This window comes from Arachis stenosperma, chromosome 6, assembly GCF_014773155.1.
Source record: "Arachis stenosperma cultivar V10309 chromosome 6, arast.V10309.gnm1.PFL2, whole genome shotgun sequence".
Lineage (NCBI taxonomy): Eukaryota > Viridiplantae > Streptophyta > Magnoliopsida > Fabales > Fabaceae > Arachis > Arachis stenosperma.
In genome coordinates, this window is record NC_080382.1 from 7,693,074 (window position 1) to 7,710,945 (window position 17,872).

A 17,872-nucleotide genomic window follows, 5' to 3' on the forward strand; every position below is an offset into this window, starting at 1 on the left:
AACTAAAGTGCTGCACTTTCACTTAATTTAGAGTTAAAAAACAATCCAACGAATAAAAAAAGAAATCAAATGAAATGGCAAAATTAAAATAAGAACATTGAATACAACAATCATACAAACCCACACAACAATAATCAGAACATTTCAATCCATAAAATTCAAGGTAAAACTAAAATAATAACAACACAACAAGAATAATATAGAGCTATTTTAAAAGGTTCACTGGAAGAATCGGTCAAACACCAGGTACCAAAAGAATTACTCATTCTAGTCAAAACAAAACTATGTACAAAGTACTAAAATCAAAATTCTCACAAAAAAAAAAAGAATAACCAAAATGAATAGGAACTAAGAGACCAGAGATCTTTAACCATAATAATAATAATAATAATAATAATAATAATAATAATAATAATAATAATAATAATAATAATAATAAACAGAGAAATTTTCAATAAAACATACTATTTTCATCTGTGTTTTAATTATTGTTAAAACCAATGAACATTATTTTCAATCTTTAAGTAGAAAAGCAAATAAGAGAAACTCATTCTCCTATCTAAAAAAAATGACAAGAAAATAAAAGGGCAAATATTTTTCACAACTGATTGCCAAAATAGAACAAAGAAATTAAAATCTTCACACAATCAATTACATAACTAACAGTCACAAGTGTCTGAAATACCTAAACATGAAGGATTATGCTTTTTACAAGGATAATTAATGGCAGAGTAATTCAGACACCAGAAGCAAAAAAATCCATTTCATTTCCCATTTAAGCTTAAGAGAAGGGTTCTTGATAAATAAAATAGACTACACTTTAATCATTAAGTCATTCATTCCCTCAAAGATTCCAACTAGTAATCACACCTTCAAAGTTCATGTATTAAAATAGGATTTTTTTTTTATCAAAATTATATTCTTGTTATGATCATTACATAATGCAGTACTCCCTTTCTACTATATCAGTACTCTTGTAAATAATAGTACAAGAAGGAACAAGAAAACACATGAAAGCAAACTTGTCAGATGTGTTCATTAGTAGTGGGATATGAAGGAGTAAAATTGTTATTTTAAAGGAAGGGTTCTTGATAAATAAAATAGACTCCACTTTAATCAGTAAGTCATTCCTTCCCTCAAAGATTCCAACTAGTAATCACACCTTTAAAGTTCATGTATAAAAATATGATTTTTTAATCAAAATTATATTCTTGTTATGATCATTACATAATGCAGTACTCTCTTTACACTATATCAGTACTCTTGTAAACAATAGTACAAGAAGAAACAAGGAAACACATGAAAGCAAACTTGTCAGGTGTGTTCATTAGTAGTGGGATATGAAGGAGTAAATTTGTTATTTTAAAATAGAATATGAAGAATCAAATACTGCTCAAACAGACAAAGAACTGAACGATTCAGTTGATCACAGTCACACACATGCAAAAAAATTAAACCCTAACAAACAAAAATTCTATTATCATCAACAACCATAATCAACCACAATCTCCCAAAGTTACACTGATGAAGTAGACTAAAAAATGAAACAATCCACAACCAACATTTTGAGAAAAAACAGAGCATGAAAGTTGAGAGCAGCGTTTTTGTTACTAACCTTTTTTCAAAAGATGACTCCCAGTTAATTAATCTTCACAATGGAGAGCGAACCAAGTAAGAAAATTTTCAAACCTCCATTACTGAGACACCCATGGTGCTTCTCTGAAGGGAAGGGAACGTATACGACGGGAAGAGAAGAAAGAGAAAGGGTCAATTGGGTTTCACTTCAAAAGTGGTGGTTACTGTTTGGATTTCATTTAACCCTTTTTTCATGTCAACAACGTCGTTCTAAGCATTTCCGCGCCAATAGTAAAACGGCGTCGTTTTGATACTGCCAGGTGGCATTTAAAATTGCCAGGTCAGCTTTCCGGTGACGGAAAACATAAGAAGGGCCAATTTGAGGCGCGGGTCAAAATTTCAGGGTACAATTTGAATCAATTGAAACCAAAAGGATTAAATTGAGTCGGGGGTCAAATTTCAGGGCCAATTTGAGTATTAACTCATATAATAATTTATTAGTCACAACAAAATTCTTAAATAAAACTCAAATTCGTAATGAATTAGTTCTTAGTCTACAAATTGAAAAATACTATTAAAAAAAAGAAAACTAGGTATCGATAGTTTACGTAATTTTAGCACGAAATATGGACAACATTTAGGCTGCGTTTGTTTTTGAGAAGAGGACAAAACAAGACACTGAGAACATGACACAAATGACAATCGTACAAAATTTTGTGTTCTTGTATTCTGTTTGGTGATAAACTAGAACAAATTATGAAAATCTAATTTATTCTCATTTTTTATTTAAAAAATTTGAGAAGAAAAATATAATAATAAAAAATATAATTATAAAAAAATTAACAAAAATAATGAAAGAAAAAATAAAAAATAAGTTGTGACCCTTATTAGTGTCTCTGTGTCCTTCCTGTCAGGATGGACACAATACAATAATTCAGTATCCTTAGATATAATATCTTTGTTCATATCTCATCTGTCAAATACAATTTTGGGTTTCCATATCTATGTCTCAGTCTCTTATCCTTAAAAACAACCGCAGCCTGTACATGAATATGCATTAACTTATTATGCTGAGTAAACTACCTAAAATAGGCACATAAGCAGGTAATAATCTAAATTAAATTATCAATATCTTATCAAATAATTATTCTCTTGATAAATTTACGTGTGAACACAAATTGAATATGACTAAAATTTCATTCCAATCAATTCTAAAATTATTGAATTAGATTTAATATCTGCAGTTTTTAATCATAAATCTTATTCAATTCACAAAAGGGATCGAATATCAGATATGTTCACAAAACAAATTTTTAAATTCCTTATTTTTATTAAAAAATATTAATAAAATCTATTTTTTCACTCTTTTAAACATGTTTATTCTTAAAATTATTATTAAACATATTTTTTAAATAATAAAAAAACAAAACAACATATATAATAATTATTAGTTAAAATAAAATATAAAAAATATTTATCTATTTGTTTATTTATTGTTGCGGATCCGCAGATATGCAGATACTAACCTAAAATCCGCAATCCAATTTGATTTGTGTGCGGATCGAATCCAATAACCTTATAAATTGAATTCGAATAAATACTACAGATATACAAATTGGAGCCGATTTATAAACACCCCTAGATAAATCTCGATTTGACGAAAGATACTATTATATACAACTTAAACTTTAACGTTACTCTACTAGCTAGTTTAATTTCAATAATGTCAAATAACTATGTTATATATACATAAAAAATTACTAATAAGTTATTAATTTAGAATATATATAAAAATATAAAATATAAATAAAAAATATGTAAAATAATATATATTTATACATAAATATATAATAACTAATTTGATAATTAATTTTTAATATAATACTATGTCTTTTAGAAAAAATTTTAGAGACTAACAATTTTTTGTATTCGTAGACATCATTTGATCAGTATAAATATTAAATTCTCTTTAATAAATAAATTTTATTAATTCTTGTGTGCAAATTTTAAACAATACGAATGAAATTGTATTGATTTATGTGTGCAAATTCTGTTAAATATAAATGCAAACTATATTTTTTTGTGTATAAAATTTCTGTAAATATAGATGTAAATTATTATTGACAAAAAATAATAATATTTAATTATTTACTGACTATATAGCCCTTGCTCTATTTTTTTTTATGAGAAAGTATAGGGGAACAATATTTTTTCTAAACAACGTAAGCAATAGGTTGAAAGAAAATTAATTTTAAATTTAAAAATTAAATTTTGAATTAATTAATTTTAATCATAATTTTGAATCTTTTTTTTATCATTACCGATCTCTGGCAATTTTGTGCCACCGCCGCTGCTGTATCGTGACTCGGGTGCCCCGCAGCTGCAGTTTTGTTACTTGTTTCTTATCAAATAAGTCGAATGTTTATTTTACTATGTATGCAAATGGTTCTTTTCGTTCTAAAGAGGATGTTTATTTGGGTATACCATTGGTATTTTACTTGATTTGCTTAATTTTGTATGCACATGTTCCGCAGGATATTCATTTTAGGGTTAAGTACGATTTTAGTTCCTAAGGTATATGTCGAAAAATTTTTTCGTTCCTCACCTTTTTTTTGCATACAAAATCATCCTTAAAATTTAACTTAATTTTAAAGTCGTTCTTTTTACCAAAATTTTAATTCTTATTATTAAATTATCCCTGACTAAAAAATTACAAAATAAAAAAAGAAAACGGGTTAAAGGAGGAAGAATCATGCAAGGTAGAAGAAAGGGGAAGGGAAGGTGGGAAAGGGAGGCCACTGTCGTGGTACTGGGCTCGTCACCACCGTTGAGCCGCGTCGTCATCGCCGTTCTGAGCTGCTCCGTCATCGCTAGATCTGTCACCGTCGCTGACCGCAGAGAGAGAGAGAGAGAGAGAGAGAGAGAGAGAGAGAGGAGAGATGCGCTAGAGGAGGAGTTTCGCCGCCATCGTTGCTCCTCCTCGCTAGTTCGCCGTATCACCGTGCTCCTCCTCATTGCTAGTTCGTTGCGTCTCCATGCTCCTCCTCCTCCTCGGATGTCGTCGCTGCTCTGCTCCTCACCGCTATTTCTCGCCAGTTATCGCTGCTTCTCGCCCGTCGCTACTCCTCGCTAGTCACCGTTGCTCCTCTAGAGAGTTCTAATTCTACTTCTAATTTGTTAATTTTATTAATTATATTGTTAATTCTACTTTTGCTTCTTTGGTTAATTACATTGTTGATTTGTTGATTTTATTAATTACATTGATTATAATTCTGATTCTATTATTGTTGTTGATTGTGATTTTATTTTGATTTCATTGTTGTTCTGCTTCTGTTTCTTCTGATTCTGAATAGATAAGGAAAATAGGGAAAGAAAATGATTAATTTTATATTTTTTATTCTGTTTTTTCTGTTTGTTCTGCTTTTTGTTGTTGTTCTTTGAAGTTGAGAGAGATGGTGATGGTTTTTCTTTTCTTATTCACTTTTGCTGTTGTTGATAGTTGAAATGAATTGTTGTTTTTCTTTTCTTTTCTTTTTTTTATGCTTCATTGTTGTTGTCCCTGATTCTTTGACGACAAAAAAAAGAAGAAGAAGAAGAGATTTGGTGTGATGGAGAAGAGAAAGAAAAATAAAAATGAGTATGATGGTGAAGAAGGAGAAAGAGAAGGGTATTTTAGTTCGAATGATGGTTTTAAAAGTTAGCTAAACCTTGGAAATGATTTTGTATACAAAAAAATGTTGGAGACAAAAAAATTTTTTGGGCTATACCTTAAAGACTAAAATTATACTTAACCATTCATTTTACTATGTATGCTGATGGTTCTTTTCACTAAGATGTGGATGTTTATTTGGGTCATACCACTTGGATGAACGAAACAAAGCGACACGCGACGGAAGTGGCGAACACATGACGCAACGGTATAGTGCAAGGGTAGAGGTACAGCGTTGGAATAGCGACGAAACAAGGCCTCTGGCTCGGCAACGGTGCGACGTCATGGAGGGGAAAAGAAGGCGCGCAGCATGCAGAGAGAACAGTGGCGGCACGACACATGGGAGAAGGAGGTGCAGCGGCGATGGCGGTTGCAGGGAGCACAGGAGCGGAGCGACACATGGAAGTATGGGTGACAACATGTACCCTACCTGCGGGTACCCAACCCGACCCCACCCGATCGGGTAGGGTTGCCAACCCGATCCGCAGCGGGTAGGGTTCTCGTGCGGGTCGGGTAGGACGTGGGTTAAGGCTTAACCCTACCCGACCAACCCGCATCCTATATATGTATAATTTTCATTTAAATTTTAATAAAAATTTTTATATAATTTTATATATTATCCCGCGCAGGACACAGGAACATACACTAGTACTTATATAAAAATATGTTTTAAGTGGATGTTGAATCAAAAACCTCTTACTAAATACAAAAGATCCTTAGTCATTAAAAGAAGATCATTAATTGATAATTTAATAAACTTTTTTTACATAAAAGTCAGTTCTATTTTAAATTATCATCAAGTTATATAATAATGTTGCATCTTTTTTTGTAACCCGCGGATAGGATTGGGTATCCACGGGTTAAGAGCGGGTAGGGTTAGGGTTGAGATATTCTCAACCCGCGGGTAGGGTATGGTTAAGTTTATATAAAAATCTCAACTCACGAGTAGGGTTAGGATTGACTCCAAACCCTACCCTATTCTACCCATTGCCACCTCTACATGGAAGAAGAAGGTACAATAACAGTGTGGCACGTTGCTTTTTGAGACCGTGGCAACGGCAGTCAGATGTGTTAATGATGGCGCGACAAAAAAGAGACTGAAACAGCTGAGAGACTAAAATTGTGATGAATAAATGAGATGTAATAAACTTAAAATACAATTCATTATTCCCCTTGTTTACATTTTTCGTTGTCCAACTTAGCAAAACTCATTTTTTATTGCCAAAAATCACAATTTCTTTCTTTCCTTTATAAATGGGTAGGATCTTACTATTATTTGCACGCAAAATTTTAACCACCAATTAGTCATCGCGTATAAAAATGCGTTTTTGACATTTTATAAAAAAATTTAATTATATTACTGTGAATAAATTCAATTTTTAATCTATTGTAAAATTGATTATTCAGTTATGACAAATTTTATTATTTTTGGTGCATGATTATTTAATTAAAAAATATAAAAATTAATATATAAAATTCTATAAAAAGTAATAATTTAATTAATATATAAAAATATATATAAACACACTAAAACTGATTTTAATATATATACGAGTAGCATGACCCTAATTGGTTAATCAATAAGCCAAAAATATCAAGCATATATATATATATATATATATATATATATATATATATATACGAGTAGCATGACCCTAATTGGTTAATCAATAAACCAAAAATATCAAGCAACACAATGTTACAAATTGGCCAAATGGTTTTTCTCAATCTCAAGTAGGGTGGGAAGAAGATAAACCTACCTAATTTAATTAAGCTATGTCTAGTAAAATATTTATTTTAATAAAAATAATTTATAAAAATTAATTTTTAAAATATAATTTTTTAAAAATTATAATATTTCTATTTGATAAATAAAATTAAAAATAAATTTTAAAAACTACCAGCAATAACAATTATATTTGATAAAATAACTTTTAAAATTAAAAAATATTATATTTAAAAATTAAATTTAAAAATTAATTAATATACGAAATTATATTAAATTTTTTAATTTTAATAAGTACAAGTTAATTTTAAAAAGTTGCATTACATCAGATATTTTTAAAAATATCTTTATCTTTTAAAATTACAAACATAAATACATAATTTTTTTAATTTATCAAACACAAAATAAAAAATTAATATTTTTCAAAAATATACATACCTCTTCATCAGATTTTACCAAACCAAATTTTAGTTCCTTAATGATAAACGAATTAAATTGGTGATGAAAGTTATATATGACAATCATGGTCCAAGAACGCTTTGAGAGCATCAACCAGAAAGTTAATGGCTGGTCATAATAACAAGCACTATGTGATCAACTAAAGACGGAAATAATGTAGAGTGGGTGGTCTAGTATTCCTTTCAATTGAAAAGGAAACCCTAACAAGTTTGATTTGAAATATAATGTTCAAATATAAAGCAGGTTATGAATGCAATCAAAATATAAATATTCTAAATTTTTCTTTCAAATGATTATATTATAAGGTATGAATTCTTACATACATTTTTTTACATAGAAAAATTAAAACATTTGCAAAAAGATATTATACGATAAAAAACTTACATTTAACAATATTATTCGAGAAAAAAATTAAGACAATACATTTCTTGCAATTAGTCATATGCCAAATAATTTAATTAGTATAATAGTGACTAGCAACTAACCGATGATTAACGGATTATATATATGAGGTTCCAAAAATTGTGCGTGCTTCATGGCGTTCGAAATGGATTGAACTTGAATGGTCGAAATTGCTTGGCTTAGGAAGCTTCTAGGCTTGGATTGATGTGAAGATGATGTATACTTTATGTTGGCATGTGTATTAATCCAAGGCATATTATGCCATTATGGGGTTAATGCAGCATTGTCCAAGGTACCAGCCATATATATGGTAGGTATTTGACTTATATCGTGTCTAATTTTCCCTATGAAATGATGCATATTTGTCATGATTCATGTAACTAACAATCCACTAATTCGGACTTGAGAGTACAAATTAGTGACATGCAATTTATTGACGCCGACGGTAGGTGAGAGTAGTAGAAATATAGAGTAATTAATGCTAGTGTTCTGTTAACGTTTATTTTCCAAATAATTATTTCTTCTTAAATTTTGATCAAACATACAATTATTAGATAGAAAAAGTTCATTCAATTTATATTTTAGCCAATGTAAGTCCCAGAAAGCGTTGAAATCATAATATGTAACTGCCTGATTTATCATTTTATAGTATACAATTATTTTACACTATCTTATGCTTATTTATATGTATAAAATAATTTGGGAATATATTTAATTTTAATGTTTGTTTTCAATACAATCATCATTGTTATAATATAATTTTATCTTTTTTTTTTCTCCCTTCCTCAGGAAGTTGTTCTAGATTAGGAGTGTTTCAATTATATTATATATCAAATATATAGAAATATCAAAAATGGAAGTCAAACCTGTTATAGGGAAGTTCTAAGTAGATTTTTTAATTATTTTATTTTATTTTATTATTTTGGTCTAAGTAGATTTTTTAATTAAAAATAAAACTGATTTTTGGACTAAAATATTAATTTTGAACCAATTTTTTTAATAAATTATTAAGTTAGAATTTGAGATATTTAAATTAGAACTTGAGATATTTGAGTTGAATTATTAAAAAAAGAAGTTAAAAATAAAAAAGATCCTTTAATTGGGCCTTATTGGCATCTATTCCCAGTGGCCAGTAGCCCAATCTAAATTATTACAGGCTCAATAACAAGTGAAGAAAAACGATAAACAGGGGTAGGGTTGATGGGCTTAGCCCATGACAAAAAAATGGGTATGTTGTCTGCAAAATTGAAGTGTGTGGAAGCTAAGCATGAGCATGATGGGTTCCAATTCCAAAGCTGCAGGTTCTCACTCTCACTGCTCTTCAGCTTCCGTTGATATCTGGTCTGAAATCCTTGCCACTGAAGTGTATGTCATTGGTTTGAACTATTTCTGTTACTTTGTATGCATTAGACTAGAGTTTTTAGTTGCACATTGCCTGTTAAAACTGGTTTATTATTTGTTTCATGGTCACATGGAACCTGTGGTATGAATCTGAGTTTGTTTTACATTTTCATGATCATAAGTCCGTGACTTCAATCCCATTGGAATTGTTTAGTATGATTTTATGTTTCTATGTCCTCACATTAATAAGGCCATAGCTTTTTTTTTTTCTCTTTTTGTCTCAGTTACTCAGAGACTATCGTAAAAATTGGCGAAGGAACATATGGAGAGGCTTTTAAGGTTGGCGGTTATGTCTGCAAAATAGTTCCTTTTAATGGGGACTTCAGGGTAAATGGGGAAATCCAAAAGATAACCAAAACATTTTTCTTCTCTTTTTCCTTTCTCAATGTCATTTTTGTGATTTGTAGCCATCAATTAGCTATCATTAGTGTTTTTAATAGTGTGAGATTACATCTAATGGTGTAGGATTAGCCACTTTTCTTTTGCTAGTTAAGTACTTGTCAGATTTTAATAAAAGTGTCGGCCCCTAGACTTTCTCATTTTTCTTATGTAATCATGTTTGCGCTGCTGCGATTAGGATATTTGGTGTTGCCTTATTTAAATTGAACTGATGTGTGATGTGGATACTTTCTTCATGGATTGATTAATAGTAATATGATAATGTACTGGCTTTTTCGTGCTACAGAAATCCGAAGAATTGCTTGAGGAGGTGTTTCTCTGAAAAACTCTCAATCAATTGAGAGGAAATGAAGGTGACTCTGATAATTTATGCAGGACATTCATTCAATCACTAGAGTGAGTGTCTGACTTTAATAACTTTTACGTACTGCTTAAAAACATAGGAAAACTTGGTTATAATTAATAACATAGTTTTATTTGTCTTCTTATCTACCAATCTTACCCACTGAAGCCTATTGTTTTGAGTTTGCTAATTTTGGATTAGAACTTTTTAGGTCATCTTAAAAAGTAGAATCACCAATGGTTGGTGGGATCAGGCTGTTAGGCCTAGCTTAAATAATGTCCGACATCCACATCAGACAAATTTCTACTCATGCGATAAGTACTTGCATCTCAGTTATCTAATATCTATCCTCTCTCTTCTGTGTAGATTTAAAGTATGCCAAGGTCCTCATGACGCGACACTAATTCAAGCATGGGAAGCTTGGGATGATAAACATGGTTCAGAGAATGATCATCCAAAAGATTTCGCAGAGAAACAGGTACATGTTTTGACTTTGTTGGTGATGGACTTATGTTAATTTTTAATTTATTTATAGTGATATATTTCTGCATACGTAGAATGACGAGTTTATAGCTCGTAGTTTCATGCACTTGTGGTGAGGTTTGGGGTTTCTAGGTGTGTTAAGAGTCTGCAATGCTTTTTGATGAATGTGTATGTGAAGTGTGGGCTTGTGGGCAGATTCGATCTTCGTTCTGTTTTGTTTTGCTTTTGCCTTTTCTTCTACTTTATTCTACTTTTGCTTCATTCTGCTTTTGTTTATTCTGCTTCTAAATTGGTTTTACTTTTGCTCACTGATTATCTTAAAAACATTGATTGTGGTAAAAAATTCTGATGATGTGTTTTGTTTGTAATTAACTGATTATGTTATGACAACAATTGCTTCTGATTATGCTAAAAGTTTATTATGGCAAAAATACTTTTTTGGAAGAAAGAGAGCTTGTTGGTAGAGGGAGGGTAGCGACAGAGGAAGAGGGTGAGGATATGGTGAGGGCGGTGAGAGTGGAAGAGAGTTATAAACGTTTCTTTAACATTTACTATTAATAAGGTCTTAATTATAATATTTGATATGATATAGGAATTTAATTAAAAAAAATATAGAGACCTAATTAAAAATTTGATGAAATTATATGGACCAATAAAATAATTTAACTTTTATATTTTAGTCAATGTAAGTCCAAGAAAGCGTTGAAATCATAATACGTAAGTGTAACTACCTGATTTATCATTTTATAATATAAAATTGTTTTACAATATCTTATGCTTATTTATATGTATAAAATGATTTGGGAATATATAATTTTAATGTTTGTTTTGATGTTTTCAATACAATCATCATTGTTATAATAAAATTTTTTTCTTTTTGTTTACCCTCCCTGAGGAAGTTGTTCTAGATTAGGAGTGTTTCAATTATATATCAAGTATATAGAAATATCAAAAATGGAAGTCAAACCTGTTATAGGGAAGTTCTTCTGGCCAAATGTTTTAGGGAAGCACGTTTATTTATTTTAATTTATTATTTTTGGTCTAAGTAGATTTTTAATTAAAAATAACAGTTGATTTTTGGACTAAAATATTAATTTTGGACTATTTTTCTGCTTTTTTAATAAATTATTAAGTTAGAATTTGAGATATTTTAATTAAAGCTTGAAATTTTTGAGTTGAATTATTAAAAAAGTTATTGAAGCTAAAAAGAATGATAAAAAAATTAAAGAAACTAAAAAAAACCAATCCGTTTAAACCACATATTAATTTGGTCAAACTGTTAAACGTCTCATTTTTTACTAACTTATCTTTTAAGCTAAAATATTTCTATTTAAGGTGGTTAAAACAGACAAATCCATGGAATAAGGCACTAACCTATTTTGACAACTCTATTTTATATTATAAGAATTTTATTGGCTCTTTAATTGGGCCTTAGTGGCACGCATTCCCAGTATCCAGTAGCCCAATCTAAATTATCACAGGCCCAATAACAGGTGAATAAAAACAAAAAAGAGATTCCCGCCAACCAAGTTGGGTTGGTCTGGTGGTTAGCTCACTAGTCCGCTTAAGCAAGTGTTGGAGGTTCAAATCCCACCTTGTGCATGCAGCAACCCATTGGCCAACGGCAAACTCTTAAATGGAGCTCAGTACCGCGACGGATTAGTCCTTGACCTGTTGGGTTGGGGGATCCCGTGAGAGACCAAAAAAAAAAGAGATTCCCGCCAGGGTAGAGATTTTAAACTGGGTATGTTGTCTGCAAAATTGAAGTGTTTGTGGAACGCTAAGCATGAGCATGATGGGTTCCAATTCCAAAGCAGCAGGTTCTCACTCTCACTGCTCTTCAGCTTCCATTGATTTATGGTCTGAAATCCTTGCCACTGAAACCCTAAGCCCTCACCAACACCAACAAATCAATGTCGTTTATCGCAAAAGAAACCCTCCCCGCAACAACTCGTATGCGACTCTCCCCTCTCTCTCTATCTACCATTTCTCTCTCTCTTTTTTTTTTACTTCTTTTTTTTTTTGCGGGAAACTGTTATGACTTTCCATTTCCACAGAAAGCATTCCGATCCCGCATGGCCGCCGCCAAGCCGGGTGAGTCTGGCTGATCCCAACAAACGAGTTAGTTGGAACCGTTCCCTCTCCACCAGGTTCATTCTCAAATTTCACCTTCATTTCTTTCAGATTTCTTTTTCTGTTTCGGTTTCATTATCTAATTCGTTCGTTAACAGGGGAAGGACGAGTATTGCAGTTGGTGCTTGCATGGTTTATCAGCCTCAGTTGAAGCAAGACAAAAACAAAGGCAGACCCGCTCTTCCAAAAGTATCTCACTCTTAAACTTTGTTCCCCAATTACTTTATAAATTTCCTGTAATTTGGAACAATAAGTTAGTAGAATTAGATGATGACATGCAAAGTGATGTGTGGATAGGGAAAACATGTGAAACCTCTGAATTTTGAAAAGGAGAAACAGTACTTTCAAGAGGTTGATGCTTTTGAGTTATTAGAAGAGAGTCCCTCTCCAAAGAAGGTTGGCACATGGACCATACCTGAAGAGGCTCCATTACCTGCTGTGTGCGCCAGGTTAGAGAGATGGTTGCACTCCAGAAGGTTAAAGCCAAGCTGCGGCCCCTCCAGCACACTCTCTAAGATAATGGATACTCCGGCCACTGGTTCTCAAATCACCCATGATGTCGGCATCAATTCTGCGATCTTGGAAACATTGGAAAGAACGGTGGCGAAGAATTCACATCTGGATACCATTCAAGCTGGTGGCAAAAGAGGTTTGCTTGATGGGATTCCTCTTGAGGGAACCCGCGATTTGCAAATTGATCATAAGATGATGATAGATCAGAGTGATGGAGGATGCGAAGATATTGATCTTGCTGTTAAGAAACTCTCTCTGACTTCAACTTCATCTTCATTAGATGATGGCCATATCAGTCCATTTTCTGCTTTATTGTCGATTTGCGGACAGTCTGCACCTTCCTTGTTGGGCGATGTGTTATCTTGGTAATAATTTTGTTTCTTCTTTACTTATACTGTGAAGTGTATGTGATTGGTTTGAACTATTTCTGTTACTTTGTAGCATTAGACTAGAGTTTTTAGTTGCACATTGCCTGTTAAACTGGTTTATTTTTTGTTTCATGGTCACATGGAACGAATCTGAGCTTGTTTTACATTTTCATGATCATAAGTCCGTGATTTCAATTCCATTGGAGTTGTTTAATATGATTTTATGCTTCTATGTCCTCACATTAATAAGGCCATAGCTTTTTTTTTCTCTTTTTCCCCAGTTACTCAGAAACTATCATAAAAATTGGCGAAGGAACATATGGAGAGGCTTTTAAGGTTGGCGGTTATGTCTGCAAAATAGTTCCTTTTGATGGGGACTTCAGGGTAAATGGGGAAATCCAAAAGGTAACCAAAGCATTTTTCTTCTCTTTTCCCTTTCCCGGTGCTATTTGTCTTATGTGATCATGTTTGCGTGTTACCTTATTTAAATTGAACTGATGTGGATACTTTGTTCATAGATAGATTAATAATAATATGATAATGTACTGGCTTTTTCGTGCTACAGAGATCCGAAGAACTGCTTGAGGAGGTGCTTCTCTGCAAAACTCTCAATCAATTGAGAGGAAATGACGGTGACTCTGATAATTTATGCAGGACATTCATTCAATCGCTAGAGTGAGTGTCTGACTTTAATAACTTTTACGTACTGCTTAAAAACATAGGAAAACTTAGTTATGATTAATAACATAGTTTTATTTGTCTTCTTATCTATCAATCTTACCCACTGAACCCTATTGTTTTGAGTTTTCTAATTTTGGATTAGAACTTTTTTGGTCATCTTGTCATCTTAAAAAGTAGAATCACCAATGGTTGGTGGGATCAGGCTGTTAGGCCTAGCTTAAATAATGTCCGACATCCACATCAGACAAAATTTCTACTCATGCGATAAGTACTTGTATCTCAGCAATCTATGCTCTCTCTTCTGTGTAGATTTAAAGTATGCCAAGGTCCTTATGACGCGACACTAATTCAAGCATGGGAAGCTTGGGATGATAAACGTGGTTCAGAGAATGATCATCCAAAAGATTTCCCAGAGAAACAGGTACATGTTTTGACTTTGTTGATGATGGACTTATGTTAATTTCTAATTTATTTATATTGATATAATTCTGCATACGTAGAATGACGAGTTTTAGAAGCTATCAGTCTCTTCGGCGAACCAAAGAGCAGCTAATAGGAGATACCATGATCTTTGATTGATAATTAACTAGTTTTTCTCCATGCATTCAATTGACAGATCAAGTGCGTCTATCAGTATTATGTCACAAACAAGAGTAGTTACATTTTATTGAATGACTATGTATATGCTCGATAGTCAATACACTAACATATTCTTTCATATAGTGTTACGTGGTCTTTGTTCAAGAACATGGTGGCAAGGATCTTGAAAGTTTTGTACTTCTTAATTATGATGAGGCAAGGACTTTACTGGTTCAGGTACACTTCAATTGTGGCTGGTAATATATATTCAGTGCTTCCAGCTTGTGGAAGGATTATTAATTCTTAAATTGCTATTCTCATAATCAAATATAGGCTATAGCTGGGCTTGCTGTGGCCGAGTCTGCATACGAGTTTGAACATCGAGATCTTCACTGGTGGGATCTTCATATACTGACATTGTTTCTGCAATAATCTCGTTAGTATATGTAGTATTATGTACTAATTTATGAATATCATTTCTGCTCAGGGGAAATATACTTGTTAGCCGAAGTGATTCTGTAACGTTGCAGTTCACTCTTGATGGCAAGGATATGTTTGTTAAAACTTTTGGGTTGTTGATATCAATTATTGACTTTACTCTGTCAAGAATAAACACAGGTGAATATCGGAAATCTTGTCTTTAACATGTTCTGTGGACCTTAAATTCGTTGCTCACTTTTATTTACTATATCCTTTACACACAGGTGATCGAATACTGTATTTAGACCTTTCCTCAGATCCTGACCTGTTTAAAGGTCCAAAAGGAGACAAGCAGGTAAGAAGTAATTTTTTTATTGAAGTCATGTTTCCATTAGTCCCATGTAATTGCACAATGATGCTAAGTATCATATGCAGTCAGAAACGTATCGGAGGATGAGGGAGGTAACAGAAGATTGTTGGGAAGGAAGGTAATATTCACAAACTTATTTTTTCTTTATATTTAGCTAAAAGATTTTCAACTCTATTTGAACTTGCTTTTTTTTTTTTTTGTTGGTGGGGGGGGGGGGGGGTAGGTATGGTTTATGGTGTCCATGTGATTGTAGAATGAGTGAACAATGAAGCATGTGAACTGTTCCAGTAGTACCAAAAGAGACCGAGACGAAAGGAGGAGTGTTTAGTTTGGTTACATTACATGTGTGATGTAAATAATCACTGATGGACGAGAGTTAAAGCTTGTTATGATGCTTCATGCAAAAGTAGGTTTTAAAAAGGTGCTTGTGTGTAAAATACATGTTTGTAGAACTTTGGCCAAAAGTGATCATTGTACAGATGTGAAGCATTTTTAGTTCTACGATCATTCCTTTTAAACCAAAAGTTTATTATTAACCCTTCTTTGGCACTCCACCAGTGAGGAGATTTGACTGTGTAATATGCATGTAAAAATTATTACGTGCAATTCAATCCATTTAAGTCTGCTTTTCTGTTTTAATTATCGGATCTGATGTTAATTTGGCGTTAATATTGACATGGAAGTTCCAATGATTTGCATTGCTTTTTATTTTGCATACCCTTAAATCTCTGTTTTTGCAATTTTGCAGTTTCCCTAGAACAAATGTGTTGTGGGTGCTCTACTTAGTGGACATACTCCTCCTGAAGAAATCATTTGTAAGCCTTCTCTCTGCTTTTTTAAGATAGTGCCTCCTTTGAATATTTTCTGTGATTATGATTCTCGTGGAATTGTCTTTTTCAGTTTTATATCAAACATTTTAATTCTTACTCTACTTGTTGTTCTTCCATTGTGTTCTATTCGTTCAGAGTGTAGTTCAATAGCTCCATCTAATAATGAGAAAGTCCTCTTTTTTATAAACGCACGATTCACTGTTTTTCACATACTAATTTGGCTCTTTTAGGTGGTCACAATTCACAAACATTTTGGTCCTAAATTTGTTAAAAATTGTCAAATGAGAAAGACTAAACGTTTGGAAAAGCGGTATAATGCGTTATGTTTATTGTAGGAACGTACTCCAAGGGATGAAAGAGAGCTACGCTCCTTGAAGAAACGTCTAGAAAGGTATAACTCAGCCAAGGAAGCTATTCTTGATCCCTTTTTCAATGACTTGTTCGTTGAACAATGCAACAAGTGAAGTATATATATATATAGCAGATGGAAAAAGAGGTAATGCTCGCTCGCATTGAGAATTTTGCTTTTGCGAAGTGAAACTATAATTAATTATGTAGATTGGTATCTGATATAACGAACTAGTATTGCATATGGAAAATCACTAATCTTGAACGTTGAAGACCACCCACCTTTAAGTGATATTCCTTTCACTGCATATCTCTATAGAGTTTATAGACTGATTATTTAAACATGTATAACGAGAAACAAAACTAGCTACTCCATACATAGATCGCGTTGAAAGAAACGCATACTATAATATGATTCATATACTAAATAAATAAATAAAATGAACTTAATAAGACTATAATATAATATGATTCATATAATAAATAAATAAATAGATTTCCTCGGCAATCATAGATGTGCCCTGGGAATTGTATGATCAAGTATGCGTCACATCTGCTATACTTAAGCCACGTTTTTGGAAATAAATAGATTTCTTAGTTCATGTTTTTTATATAATTAAGCCACGTCATTGGAAAACTGTAATCATTACCTGATAACATACGCAACGTTTTCAATATCCAGAAAAGCTTACGTCATTGTCTTACGAATTAGCTTCGGATATTAATTAAAGTTAATATTTAATTTAAAATATATTTACGGACTATTTTATTATATTGTAATTTTCTCAACAGAGAACTTAGTGTTTTGTTGATACCTATTTTTAAAAGACGTTAGAAATAATCATTTTCTTTTTTCGTGGACATTTATTTTTGTTTATTTATCCGATGCATTAAACTATTAATCCGTTCCCGTTCTGCCGAATTGTCTTTTTCTCTCAAGTTCCTGTTATTTGGTTTAGTATGGGGCCCTTAGACCATGGTGCTTTGCTTTCGGCATGAGATCTAGTCAGACAGACAAATGAGATTATTCCACATGGGTTGCGTCCACTCACCCATATTTGTCCATTGATACAGATTGTTTGAGTAAAATAACGGTTTAATTCTGATGCATTATTACATTTTGTTTTTTTTGA

The 17,872-nt window shown here is 32.1% G+C and overlaps 1 protein-coding gene across 4 annotated transcripts; it reads left to right on the top strand.

Annotated features, from left to right (window-relative positions):
- Window positions 1-9,157: 9,157 nt before the first annotated feature.
- Window positions 9,158-17,013, top strand: LOC130936180 (serine/threonine-protein kinase haspin homolog). 4 transcript variants are annotated; one of them, XM_057866210.1, is made up of 17 exons: window positions 9,178-9,236; window positions 9,958-10,024; window positions 10,381-10,492; window positions 12,315-12,450; window positions 12,555-12,647; window positions 12,729-12,819; window positions 12,928-13,508; window positions 13,793-13,916; window positions 14,077-14,186; window positions 14,502-14,613; window positions 14,916-15,008; window positions 15,105-15,166; window positions 15,259-15,389; window positions 15,476-15,546; window positions 15,627-15,679; window positions 16,310-16,376; window positions 16,727-17,013. In XM_057866210.1, the coding sequence occupies exons 6-17, from the start codon at window positions 12,760-12,762 to the stop codon at window positions 16,853-16,855; spliced, it is 1,593 nt and encodes a 530-aa protein (XP_057722193.1). In that variant the 5' UTR covers window positions 9,178-9,236; window positions 9,958-10,024; window positions 10,381-10,492; window positions 12,315-12,450; window positions 12,555-12,647; window positions 12,729-12,759; the 3' UTR covers window positions 16,856-17,013. The 4 variants fall into 4 exon arrangements, with proteins under 4 accessions (XP_057722191.1, XP_057722193.1, XP_057722192.1 ...); XM_057866208.1 differs by lacking the exon at window positions 12,315-12,450 and having other exon boundaries at window positions 9,158-9,236; window positions 9,958-10,067; XM_057866209.1 differs by lacking the exons at window positions 9,178-9,236; window positions 12,315-12,450 and adding an exon at window positions 9,529-9,599 and having other exon boundaries at window positions 9,958-10,067.
- The last annotated feature ends 859 nt before the right edge of the window (window positions 17,014-17,872 follow it).